The following is a 15,009-nucleotide window of genomic DNA, read 5'->3' on the forward strand; positions in this document are numbered from 1 at the left end:
CATAGTGGTATTATGTCTTTGTGCATTTGTTTGTAACATAAAGAAGGAATCGAGATAGACCCATAGTTACTTTTGAGGATCTTCATAGAATCACTTTCTGAGTCGATTTATTTTCCGATTGAGATGAAATTATCCAAACAATGTTTGTTTGGCCCAAGAACGAACCCTATTGAAATTGATGAGAATCGGTTCAAATTTAGATATAGCTCCCACATATATCTACAACCAATTTCAGGTTAATTGTGCACCAAATGGCCAATATCAATTCAAATGTTCTTATTTCGTATTCAACCGAATTTTAACATTTGGTGAAACTGGGTCCGGTGTATCTTTTGCTCCATAGTGCGGAGGGTATATTACGTTTTTCATTCCATTTGTAACACCTCGAAATATACCTTTTAGACCCCACAAAGTATATATTCTTGATCAGCATATAATTTTCTGTCGATAATAAGTATCCGGTACTTTGTTGATTTTAGCGACAATATTCATCGGAATTGTTTCAAATTTTGTATTTGAAGTTCGTATTGAATACTACAGGTTAAGACAGAAAATTGTCTGTGCAGGTCCACGTCTGCGTATAGCCCCCATAAACTGTACCTCCCGACATTCGGTATTTCGATAATTTTAGCTACATTATTACCGTTTTTTTTTTTTTAAGTTTCGCATTTGAATATTGTTATGGCTTATGACAAATGTTACCTGTATAACACCTACATTCGGTATTTTTAGGATTTTAACAGAATTTTTAACGGATTTTATTGTTTTTGAGAATTGCCAAATTCATTCCAAATGGTGGAGGGTATTCAAAGTTCGGCCCGGCCAAACTTACAATTTTTTTACTTCTTTCATATTCAACCGAATTTTAACATTTTGTGTAACTCGGCCCGGCATATCTATCCCTCCTATAAATATTTTTTAATATAATCCTTATCGAAGTCATATCGCGCACTTCACAGCAATGTTATGTGGTTCATAGTTGGTATGATCTACTTCACAAAAATTCCCAATAAAAACTTTTTTGTTACGGAAGGTCTACTAAATGCGCATAGTGGTGTAGGGTATCATATTGCCCGACCCGACTTTTGATCTTCCCTTACTGGTTTATGGCTGATTATGTCTGAGGTCTTACTAGAAATGCAATTGCATTTTTAAAAACAACTCTCATGATGTATTACCGAACACTCATTGCAAACCTATTTTACTGCCAAGACAATGCTAATCCGCCAGACACTGGTTCATCAGAAGCTTTTGAATATTTCAAATAAATTAAGGGCTTTTGCGTGAGCCAGCCTCCTCCAACCACAAACAAGACATTTTCTAATAATCCAAAATATATTAGACCACACGAATCCGGCAAGTTATAAAATTTAACCCACACACGCAACAGAGTTGGAAAACAACAACAACAACAATGCTTAAATAAATATTTGCTACGTGTCCTCAAGAGGGCCCAAAGGAATAATGCCCTTCAATTGTGAGATGTGAAGAATAGTCCAATGGAACAACTTATTTTGGATGCCCTGTTTTATGAGTCAGCCAGGCAGACAGCTAGTCAGTTCGTCAGCCATGTTAATAAATGCTTTTGAAACACACACAAAAGCAACAACCACAAAAACATATTTTAGAATTTATGAAAAGCAAAGCATTTATGACAGACAGACTACTAAACTGCTTACACCGAACCGAAAATTATCATAACAACAGCCACAAATGCCTAGTTTGGTATTGCGAATAGTTTCCTTATTTTCTATTTGTAAAGCGTTTTGTAAGCCAGACGGTTTTCCCGCAGAACCCCAAACAAACATGAAAACAACAACAAAAACGTAAATTTGTTTTTAAAAAATACTTGTTTTTGTTTTCTTCAATGTTTTGTTAACACTTTTTCTTTTGTTCAGCTTTGAAGTAAAGGATGATTATGAGGAGGACGTTTTCGACGTTAAGGATAAAGGAAAGGAAGAGGAGCAAGGCATCAAATCAGTTTTAGCCAGTGTTTAGTGTTATTGTTGTTGTTCCTCGCATTTGTTTTTCTTCTTCTTTTTCTTTATAAATCAACTGTAAGACAACACTTCCACCATCCAGACAAGTCTCAACAATGTCGGGCAGACGCATGCGTGACATGAATACAAAATGACAGCTGTTTCCACCTTTTTTTCTACGTCGTCGTTTTCTTCTTCTGGTGGTTGTGCTGCTGCTGCTGCCGTTGTTGATCATTCAGAACCAAGTTCTTTTTTTTGCTGCTAACAAAAAATATAAATAAAAATAATAATAATAACAATGCCAAAAGTGAAACCCCAAACACGCATCATTCTGCAAAATTCTTAACAGGAATGCAAAGTTTTGTTATTATTATTGTTGTCGTGGTCGTTATTGCTGTTTGTAAATGAATGAAAATATCCCTTGTGCCAAAAATTAAGTGAAAAGAGTTCGAATCGACAAAGATGACTTTTATTGCACCCTACAAGGGAAAGAAAAAACATGTTAGAAAGTATCAGTCAGTTTTGCCGACAGATGTAAGCCCCTCGCCAATGTCCGTATTAAAACAAATTTTGACTTGTATTCTGATTATTAAAATGTTGACCCTTTATTGGGATGTTACCAAAGGAGTGAATCAATATTTTCCATTTCGTATCTTACCTGAGACAGATATATATATACAACAACATGTCAGGTTTGGACAATATCGATTTATGAAGTTCCATATACAGTGGACCGATGTATTTTATTTCGTCCAATCTAATAAAATTTTGAAGAAAATCGAACATTAACTTCCAATTTAATACGAAGCAAAAATTTGTTCCTTTTGTGTTCCAAGAGTGGCCGATATATTCCAAATTTACATCAGACCTCTGGATAAGAGGAATATTAAGATACTCCATCAACCTCTGACTTGTTTTGCAAGTTATGAGAAATAAAGTCATTAAAAATTGTGTGTGGAGGTACCAAAAACGGGTTATGAATGTTTTGTGATTCAAAACTTTGATCCCTTTGTAGGAGAGGGATTAGAAGGACACAATAGATCTTGTGTTCGTAGAAGCATTGGGATATGTGCAATTTAAGAGAATTGGATGTATTGAGATGTGCCGATTTTGAAAGAATTCGGATGCTTAGTTAGTATTTCATGAGAGTTTCGGTTATTCAAAATGCTAACCATTTGTGGGTGAGATACCAGAAGGAGTAGACCGATTTATCGCGGTTTAGTGGAAATGTTCCTATTTTCTTACATAAAAGATAGGATCTAGTTTACCCGCTTAGTATTGTCCGATGGCTGCCCAAATTTTATGAGAATTTCGGTTATTCAAAATGCTAACCCTTTGTGGGGGAGGTACCAGAATGAGTAGACCGATTTATTGCGGTTTAGAGGAAATTTTCGTATTTTCTTACATAAAAGTTAGGGTCTAGTTTACCCGCTTAGTATTGTCCGATGGCTGCCCAAATTGGTAGACTTCTGCCCAGTCTCTAACTCTACCTCCGTGTAAATTTCCGGGTCGATTGATTCATAATGTGTCCTATAGAGCAACTGCAAAATCAGGAAAATTTTCTGTTTTTGGTCCATTTCAACCCCAAAAAACAAAAGGTTACTATTCTGCCCCTAATCCCACTTAAATTTTCAATTTCGTGAGGATCGGGCCATGTTTACGATCTTTAAGTTGATTACAAATTAACATGGACGGACGGACATACATAGTTAGATCGAGTCAGCTCGGCGAGATAGGAAGATCCATATATACTTTCCTATGTGGAAAACCATAATTTTTGGCCCAATCGAACTTATAATAACCGCAACACATAGTGTTGCAGGATATAAATATTCAACCCTGGAACGAAATATACAGCCTGAGTGAAATATGGAGTCCTTGAATTTTTTCAACCAAAGAACTAAACATGAAGTAAGTCTGGACAATTTCAGCTACCTATCCTCTAAAATAATGTTCGAGAAATGTCTTGTAGACATTCGGGTAAGAGTATAAAAATCAGAGTATAAAAATCATAGAATTAAATTCGTTGGAAGCAAGCGGAAGCACTCATGGAAGCACAAAAAATAAAACGAGCAAACTTTATTTTTTGGTTTGGCTCGAATATGGGCGGACATGCTTATTTGTTTTAGAGCAGGACCAAAATTCGTTCGTAAACGAGCAGATTTTACTCTTCCCGAACATCATTTCATTTTTTGTCATACCGTTGTTGTATGTTTTATGTATGTGTATCTTTTCAAACCGCAGCATCAAACGAAACAAAACCAAACATGTGTTGTTGCTTTTGTACAGAAAATCCACCTGCATCTAACTCCTGCTGTTGTACTCTTTTTTGATTTTGCACATTTCCCACAGTTCACAGCAACACCAGAACTTAATTGCTGTTACACACACAAATTAGGTACAAAAAAATTGTTTTCCATTCGATTTCACTCTAAGAGCCCACTCTCTATTTCGGACAATTCTGCTCCCACTATAATTTTTCAATCAAGAGTGACTCGGGTGCGCTTTCACTCAAAGGAAAAAAAGTGAAGAGTAAACTACGAATAAAACTCCCACTCCTAGAGCATTTCCGCTATCAAGCAAGTTTCGCCACAGAGTGCAAACGAGCAAATCTATGCTCTCATAAAAATTAAGTAACCTTAATTCAAACGCATTTATTTAAAATTGTTCTATGTCCTTTCGCGGGAACTATTTCATTTAAAATGCATTCAAAATAGAAGATGTGTATGTCAGGATGGTCCATGAAGAGTTGGAGAACCATGTCTATATTTTGGAAGAAATAATCGAAATAATTAAATTGATATATGAAGACTTGTAAATTCTGATCCAATTTAAGAATTTCGATTTTATTATATATTTGGAGATTCTGTTGGAACAAAGGCGATTTCAATAACTCTTACTTCAAAGAGTAGCCTTCAGAAATCCCCTAGAAACCATTTAATATATAGAAGTCCTTAAGGCGTTTAGAAATCCCTTAGAAGGCATTTTATGTGTGGAGGTTCTATCTACCATTTCAAAGATTATCTATGCATACATGTCCTTAGAAAGAATTTCTATTTATGGAAGCCCTTTGAAGGTATCCTATATCTAAAATTCATTTAAAATTCATGTTTTTAAATGTCCTTAGAAAGGTCTTCAATGTGGAAATGTCATTTAAAAGGTATTCTACATATTGAGGTCCTTCTTGCATGTCTCGCTTAAAACTTATTGTTGTGAGTAATATAGGACACTTTTTACCTAATTTGCACCAATTTTAATTTGAAAATGTTAAGAAATATTGGACGTAGCCAATTTTCAATACCAATCGTTCTAGACAATACAATGTAGGCTCTTTCCAGTTTTCAACAGGCAGATGTATGACGTTGAATCGACTTAAGATATTGTGCTGATCGGGAATATACATTATAGGGACTCTGATTAATATATTATGATGACCAATATGCAAAATTGTCTTCTTTCGTTCCTTTATGGCCAAAAAGGGTAAACTGTTAAGTTAGGATAACTATTAAAGTTTAAAACTTGAATTCGAAATAAAGAATGAATATTAAATTACTGGAGTCGACAACTCAAACTACGCCATCAGGAAAATTGTTCGACAACGAAAACTCAGATCAGTACCTTACACCAAGCTCTACCACTGAATAATTTTAGATTTATAAAATCTATTTACGATCCAACTAGTTGAAGTTCATGACATGTATCATTAAAATAAAAATTTCTGAGCTCTAGAACTAAATATCATTCCTGTGGTGTACATATTACGAATGTGAGGGACTTTAACACAATATCAGATGAAACATATATCTGAACAGATTTTCACAAAATTTGACATATTTGCTTCTAGGCTGAATTCGCTCAGATGTGCCGAATTCCATTCCCTTTGGACGAATATTACACATATGGCGCACAATAAAATTAAAATCGAACGAAGATATATTTGGAAGTTATATTCAAATTTTGACACAATACCCAGAACACAATGTGGTGTAGGGTATAAAAACATTTTAAAGATGGCGTTATTGTTAAAATCACTCTCCTTACAAAGATTTGAACTAAAACTACCATAAACACATTCTACGTTACATACAAATGTAGGGTACCCGAATCCAGTTAATCAAAAAACGCAATAAAATAAAGCTGAAATGTGTTTTTAATTTTAAATATTACTTTTTAATTTAACATATTTTTTGTTCCTTTTTTCTTTATGAGAAATTTCATTTAATTTTTTTATTAACATTTGCATTCCCCTCTTCTCTATCGATTTCTGTTTTTTTTTTTTTCGGCGACAGGTGACCGACACAAATGACAATCCACCGGCATTTGATGTGCCCGTTTATTCATTTGATATACCCGAGAACGCCCCACGTGGTTATCAGGTTGGCATCATAACTGCCACAGATCCAGATTTGGGCAATAATGCTGTGGTCACGTACACTGTCATATCGGAGTGGGCCAACGATGTGTTCAGCTTGAATCCACAAACGGGCGTTCTGACGTTAACAGCCCGTTTGGATTATGAAGAGGTAAGTGAATGTATCCGATGTTGGTGATGGATGATTTTTTTGTTTTTTTCATTTGGAATTTATGTGGAATTTTATTTGAAACGAGAATAAAAGATGTATTATGAGAGGAAGAAATCCGTGTCAGAAACTGAAAATGTAAATTAACAAAAAAAACCAAGGAATTTTTGAATTTGAAGCAGAGATTTTTTACACATCTTAATTCTTAAATTTAATTCCAATTTCAAAATCGGTTATAAATAGAAGCTTTAGTAACAAGTTAATTTTAATTATTATTATTTATTTTTTAATATTATTATTATTATTATTATTATTATTATTATTATTATTATTATTATTATTATTATTATTATTATTATTATTATTATTATTATTATTATTATTATTATTATTATTATTATTATTATTATTATTATTATTATTATTATTATTATTATTATTATTATTATTATTATTATTATTATTATTATTATTATTATTATTATTATTATTATTATTATTATTATTATTATTATTATTATTATTATTATTATTATTATTATTATTATTATTATTATTATTATTATTATTATTATTATTATTATTATTATATTATTATTATTATTATTATTATTATTATTATTATTATTATTATTATTATTATTATTATTATTATTATTATTATTATTATTATTATTATTATTATTATTATTATTATTATTATTATTATTATTATTATTATTATTATTATTATTATTATTATTATATTATTATTATTATTATTATTATTATTATTATTTATTTTTTTGTGTACGAAAATTCTTTCTCCAAATTCTCCTCCAAAATTCTTTCTTCCTGTTTAGTCCTAATAAATCGCTTATATGCACCTTTCTAAATCGCTTATATGCAAAATAAAATTTTTAAAACCCCATTACAATTTGTTTAATTATTTATTTTATTCGCTTTATTTACCATCAATCCCATACAGATACAACATTACATTCTGCTCGTGCAAGCCCAGGACAATGGCCAGCCAAGTTTATCCAATGCCATAACGGTGTACTGTAATGTTATGGACCTGAACGATAATCCGCCAGTGTTTGATCCCATGAGCTATTCAATGGAGATTTATGAGAATGTTTCAATTGGAACACCTGTTGTGACGGTAATGGCCACAGATATTGATTCAGGTATGTATATTATGATGACGATGATGATGATGATCCATGACCACAAATAAAACAAACTTTTGGAATAAGGATGGAGTTTCTTTTTAAGGAATGAGATTTCAAGTTTGGAGGCAAGCAAAAATTATGATTTGCTTTTACACATATGCAAGTAATGCTCGTTGTAACAGAGAAATCATTTTTTTGTATTGTCCTTTATTTATGAGCAATCGATCGTTATGATCGTTACAATGTAAGAGAGGACTCTTGATTTTTTTTTTTTGTTTATTCAAAGTTTATTTGACCATTTTAATTCTAGCCGTTTTTTTTTTTTGATCTATGCCGTCATAAATTTCCGTGAAATATTTGCCATACCAATGTGGCCAAATTGCTTGTTTTGACACTCCCGATATAATCAGAGTTCTAATGAATTAGTAAAAGTTGTCTGGAGGCCATCAGAGAAAATGATTCAGAAATATTTTTGCTTTTAGGTCGTTTTAATTCGGATTATCTCTGGAATGTAAAGAAAATAAGTTAAATAGTAAAAGTCGGTTTTGCCGACAGATGTATACCCCCAGCCTTGAGTTATGATTATTCAAACTGTTGACCCTTTATGGGGTAGGTTCCGAAGGAGTGGGTCAATATTGTCCATTTCGTACCTGACCTAAGTCCGGTATAAATATTACAATTCACCAGATTTTTCCTATATTCACTAAATCTTCACCTTTTTTGAGATATGTCATCATTTTCGTAAAAAGTTGATATATGCTATATATGGTACCTATAGTCAAACGCCATAATTTTTACTTTTTTTTTAAATTTATTGAATGTCGGAAATAGCATCAAATTTTAGAATAGATTTGTTCGAATTGGTCACCTTTGGTACGAATTATGGCCTTCAAAGGGCCAATGAAACCGTCACACGTTGCCCGAATTTTGCTCTGCGGTATTTTGGCCCATTCCCGGCGAAGCGCTTGCTTGAGGTGATAGTGCAAACCTTGCTTTCCAAAATACTCCAGACACAATAGTCCAAAGGATTGGTATCCGGAGATTTTGGTGGCCATTGTGCGCTTGTGATAGCTTCTATTATTCAAAGTTTTAGCCTTTTTTTGGAGGAGGTACCCAAAGGAGTGGGACGATATCTACCTTCTTCATAGCAGATCTTGTTTCAGTAAAAATGTTGATATATGTGAGAATCGGTTACTCAATTCGCATTTTATGATAATTTTTGTTATTCAAAATGTTGACCCTTTGTGGGGGAGGTACCAGAAGATTTTTATGTTAATAAAAATATTGGAATGTATGAAATTTTAGAAGAATTCGAGGTTCGATTCGCGTTCTATAATCGTTTTGGTTATTCAAAGTGTTATCCTTTTGTGGAAGAGGTACCCAAAGAAGTAGTCCGATATATAACATCTTCACATCAGATCTTGTGTTAATAAAAATAGTGGGATGTATAAAATTGAAAACAATCTGACTCTTATTTTACATTTTAAAAGAGTTATAATTATTCTAAATTTTGACCCTTTGTATGTGAGGTACTCGATTGAATGGGTCAGTATTGTCCATTTTTGCCCCTGAGATTTGCAAAATTTGCACAGAATCGAATGATCCTTTCTATTAAATATTGAGTTAAATATTTTTCTTTGAAAATATTAAGCTTTTGTGGGGGAAAGTAACGGATGGTGTGGACCGATATGGCCCATCTCTGAACTCGATCTAAGTTTGAGAATAATATTACCATTTACCAAGTTTGGATCAAATCGGATGCTCCCTGAAAGAGTTAACTTCTGCACAGACCGACGGACGGATACCCTTAGATCAACTCAAAATGTCCTGAAACAGATTTCGTCTAAAGAGACCTAAAAAAAAAACTGTTACTTCAATGAGGCACGGTTTGGCCATATCAAATGATATACAGAGTAAAATGATATACAAAGCACAGATTTGCTCGTTTTCACTCGGGAAGTGAAATTTGCTAGCGAGCAGAATTTCTCGAAGAGTGGCAGTTTTGTACGAAGTGTACACTACATTCTTTTGTTTTTTGTGGGAGCGCTCCCGAGTCACTCTTGTTCGAAAAATTAGAGAGCAGAATCGCTCAAAATATAGTGAGAGTTTGATTTAAGAGTAAAATCAAGTGGAAATTTGTTTTCCCAATTTGTGTTCTTCTGGTATAAGAGCAAACCGGGTTTGATGTTGCTGTGAACTGTGGGATGGGGAGATGATCGTGTGCTAAAGCAACTGCAGTATCATATCAGCCTAAAGTTCTGGTATTAAAATCTGAATATACCAAGGATAAGAAACAGCCACAAGGCCTCAATTTGCCTTGTTCTAATTTCAAATATTTTTAGAAAAGTATACCCTAAAAATGGCTTGCCATCTTTCTACAATTCTTGCCATAGTTTCATCACTGGTAAAAACTTTTTCACATTTCATAGCTGTTAAAAAGGGGGATAAATATCTAGTAATTGCATACAAGAATTTATCCAGCGTTTTATTTTCCATTACGCCAGCAATGATGTACAAGCCCATTTCAAGGTGTGCTCTGTAGCCGTGGTAATGAGACAACAGTTATTCCGGTTGTTGTTTTTAGTTTTCTCTAACCACAAAAGTGGCCGCCACAAAATTAATGTTCCACCAAAACTAGAAAAGAACATTTACCCTAGAAAAGAACACAAAAAATTGACCGATTGACCGACTAAAACCATTCCTTATAAAAAAAACACTCTAATAAAGATGAAGCTGAGACAAGAAGAACAAAATAAAAACAACAACAGCATTTTCAATAAAACAGCCAAGAGGTAGCAAAGCGAAAGTCTTATTAATGTTAATACCCTACAGCAGGGCATGTGCTGTATTAAAAGACTGCAATTTTAATCCACCTTCATACTTCATATCCAACTTAGAAAATATTAAAATAGACATTTTTAGCTCTTACCGACAGCCCGTATTTCGTATCCAAAAAGTACTAATTATACCGAAAATCCTGTCGTATGCCACGCCCATAAAACAATTATTATCCCCATACAAAGGTTCAAAAAAGTTATTCGTGATGGAATTCAGGCGTGATAGCTTGATTTCTTTATGTTTGACTGGAAAACCACAAGTGGCTGTCGTTAGAGCACTCCAGCATTAAAATATGAATGAATCTTTTGTATCTTGTACCATTGCTCGTTACCGTGATACTGGTAGCGTAGCTCGACGTCAAGGAAGTGGACAGAAGAAAACAGCAACATCAGCAGAAATGGTTTGAAAAGTAAAGAAGCGACTTGATCGAAACCCGCGTCGCTGTGGCCGAAAAACGGCTCGGGGTCTGAACATATCGCAATATTCCATTCGGCAAATATTGAAAATTGAGCTCGGGGTGAATCCATTGAAATTTTAAAAAGTGCAAGAACTTACACCCCAACCTAAAGAATATAGACTCAAAAGAGTTGCTTCGCTTGGCCGAAAGTGTGAACTGCCGAATTTGGTTTTCTCCGGTGAGAAAACATTGTTGTCGTTGTCTAACCGTGGGCACGCAAACATTTTGGCCGCAGACCATGGACATTCCAATAGGACTCAGCACGCGCCACCCAAGAATGGTTACAAAATGAGGTTTCTCGCTTCATTTCCAGCGCAAAATGGCCACCAAAATATCCAGATACCAATCCGTTGGACTATTGTGTCTGGAGTATTTTGGAAAGCAAGGTTAGTACTAAGAAATACGAAAGTGTCGATCACCTCGAGCAAGCGCTTCCCTGGGAATGGGCCAAAATACCGCAGAGCAACATTCGGGCAGCGTGTGACATTCATTGGCCGTTTGAAGGGCATAATTCGTGCCAAAGGTGACCAATTCGAACAAATCTAAACTTATTCTAAAATTTGATGCTATTTCCGACATTTCTTGCTTTCATTCAATAAAATTAAATTTAATAAAATATTAAATTTAAAAAAATAAAATGTAAAAATTATGGCGTTTGACTTTGTTGAAGTTTTTTTATCTCACTCTGTATTTCCAAATAACCACATTTTAAATACATTCCTCCCAAACTTGAAAAAAAAATTGAAAGATTATGCCTCTATCCGCTCCTATAATTCCAAATGGTACCAAATTTAGTGTTTTCATACTTTAATTGCATTTATTATTCGAATTTAGTACCATTCAGTACATATTTCCAAAACCACCTTCAAATCTCAACCTTAAACATTAGCAGTGACCCCAATATCAAAAATTCAAATTCCAAATCTATCCTTTCACATTTAATTATTTCGTACAAATTTAGTGAATTTTAGTACTTTACACTTACGAGTATAATTCTAATTTCCAACAAGCCTTCAGTACATCTATCCTATACCCCACCACTGACCCTCATTTTAAATCTCAGAATACTGTGGGAAAAAATAGATGATATTTTCCTAACCTCTTCTATATTTTTGTACTTTTAATATTTTTAAAAGATGAAAATCAAAATATTCCAACCTCCAGAATATTTTCTTCATAAGCTTACCTTGATTCCAATTTCTCAAAATGTATTACATTTTTTTCACATTTTTAAATCACTATATATTAAACATGGTAGGGTATACAAAATTCAACTCTGCTGCTCCAGCCAACACCATTCCCCCACCATTTTATTTAATGATATTTTAATATCGACTCGACAAGACCTTTTCTGAGTGTTGGTTGCTTGGCTTTCAAATTTTATTTAGGTGAGTTGGAACAAAGCAAAAAACACAACAAAATTTGCCTAAGCATTGAATCGCCACCGAATCGAGAAGGAGTCAAGAAATCAATATAAACTAGGCACGATTTATAGCTGACACCTTTTCTTCCCAGTTAGTACTACTCCTGCCTCCTCATCGTCATCTCCCGCCGTACATCATTCTCAACGAATGTGATAATGAATGTTAAATTGAATGAAATCTATTTTTTATGTGCTGAATACAGTAGTTGTTGTCGTTGTTGTTGTGTTTTCTTTTGTTCTCCTCAACATTAACAACATATTTCTAATGTTGTCTAGATTTACCGGTGGGTTAGGCGAAAACCGCATGCTAAGGTTATGAGCCACTTCTTCTTTTTAATGACTTTAATGGCGAGATCAAGTTTGCTTTTTGTATATTTCTATGTTTTTTTTGCGGATTGATGGTGTGTAAATTTTGATTGATTTTATTTTCGATTCTTGGGAAATGATGCTGGAACTGAGAGAGATCATTAGGATATTGCCTCCATAAAATTCATAAAATTGGAATATAAATGATTAGGTTTACAAGGTGATATAATTTTATTTGGGTTATTGGGTCAAGAAAATGTCTGGTACATAACTAAGTGGAAGTGGCTTTTTGTGATGCTATGATTTAATTGTTCAATTTCCAATTCTAATGATTCATTCCTGACCATTTCAGTCATACTGATAGACAAGATATCGTATACATAGCGAAATAGATAGATATAAGTCAAGTACTGCTGAACTGATTTTCAAAATTCTTATCTTTTTGGAACGGTCTCTTGCCAGAAAAAAATGTAAGAAAATCTCGTAAAAATATGATAATGAACCAGTAAGGAAGTGTGATGATACCCTACACCACTATGCATATTTAGAACATCTACCGTAACAAAAGAATTTATTTCAAGTAGATCATCGATTAACATTTGGCTTTAGAGCAGTTATAGTTTGCTTTAGAGTGCATGATATCACTTGGAGAAGGATAATATTAAAAAAATATATATCGAAGCAGAGATGCACAAAATGGAAACGTACGTCCCGAAATTCACTCAATTGGGCTGATATTAACCATTATTTGCTCAATAAACCTGAAATCGGATTAAGGATATATATGGGAGATATATCCAAATCTTTGCCGTTTTCGAAAAAAATTGACGAGCTTTATAACAAATATAATTTTTGTCGAATGCATATTACGAATGTGAGAGACTTAAACACCAAATCGAATGAAACATATATATGGGAACTATAGCTATATCTGCATTGATTTTCACCAAATTTGATGTACTTGCTTCTAGCCTGAATTCGGTCGGATGTGCCCAAATTCAGGTCATTTGGACATATATTCACCATTTGGTGCACAATTAAACCGAAATCTGCTGAAGATATATATGAGAGCTATATCCATATCTATATAATATAGGTATATCTATATAATATAATTTTTATCGAATGCATATTACGAATGTGAGAGACTTAAACACAAAATCGGATGAAACATATATATGGGAGCTATAACTGAACCGATTTTCTCCACATTCGATGTACTTGCTTCTAGACTGAATTCGGTGGGATGTGCCAGGTCATTTGGACTTATATTCACCATTTGATGCACAATTAACCCGAAATCGGTTGAAGATATGTGGGAGCTATATCTAAATCTGATCCGATTATCACCAATTGCAAAACAAATATTTTGCGGAAAATTTCATCTTAATCGGATAATAAATGCGACATGCATTAGGTTCCAGATATAGTGGTCCAATATAATCCTGCTCGTCTTACACCGATTAAAATATTGGGATGTGAAAATTTAAAGAAAATTAAACATTTATTTCCAATTCTATGCGAATAATTATTAATTTAAGCCTTTGTGGGGAGGTACCAAATCTCTGGTTGAGAGAAGCACTTAAATATTTAGATGTGCCCAGTTTGAACAGAATCTCTGGCTTATTTCGCAAGTTTTGAGAGACATAATTATTTAAAATTGTAACCCTGTGTAGGAGCCGTACCAAAAGGGATGGGTTGATATGGCCCCTCTTCACAATATTGGTAAAAATATTGGAGTATGAGAAATTGGAAGAGAATTGACCCCTTGTGAGGAGGTACAAAAAGAGTAGATCGATATATCCCATCTTTATGGGATATTTTTTTGACCCCTTGTGAGGAGGTACAAAAAGAGTAGATCGATATATTCCAAATACTTAGATGTATGAAATTTGGATGTAAATTTCACATTAAATTTATTCACAATTTTGACTCGCTGTAAGAGAGGTACAAGAACTTCGTACCAGATCTTGTGTTGGTCGCAATATGGAGATGTGTGAAATTTAAAGAAAATCTGGTACTTCTTTCGCATTTTATGAGGTAAGTTTTCAAGGAATTCGTTCTAGGCCCTAAGTCTCCTTGAGAGAAATCCGTTTCAAGATATGTGGAGCGGTTTTTGTCGGTCCATCCATCCGTCTATCTGGTTGGATAAAGCCCATATCGGATGTAGCCATATGGCTGAGGGTATAAATATTAGGCTTGTTGTGGGGGAGGTACCTGAAGGAGTTTCCCAAATAGCCGAAAAAGGCCCTTATTCCGTTTGTAACTCATCAAAATAATCCTTTTAGACCAAACAACGTGTATATATTCTTGGTCAATAAGTCAATTTTGT

The 15,009-nt window shown here is 33.7% G+C and overlaps 1 protein-coding gene across 1 annotated transcript in view; it reads left to right on the forward strand.

The window, feature by feature from the left end:
• LOC101891451 (cadherin-related tumor suppressor) overlaps nt 1-15,009 on the forward strand; it is a 626,314-nt gene that overhangs the window by 532,814 nt on the left and 78,491 nt on the right. Inside the window, exons 5-6 of the mRNA XM_059124554.1 lie at nt 6,269-6,502; nt 7,467-7,668. Coding sequence (XP_058980537.1) covers nt 6,269-6,502; nt 7,467-7,668 — 436 coding nt within the window. The remainder of the gene's footprint in view (nt 1-6,268; nt 6,503-7,466; nt 7,669-15,009) is intronic.

Source organism: Musca domestica, unplaced genomic scaffold (assembly GCF_030504385.1).
Source record: "Musca domestica strain aabys unplaced genomic scaffold, Musca_domestica.polishedcontigs.V.1.1 3, whole genome shotgun sequence".
In the NCBI taxonomy this organism is placed as follows: domain Eukaryota; kingdom Metazoa; phylum Arthropoda; class Insecta; order Diptera; family Muscidae; genus Musca; species Musca domestica.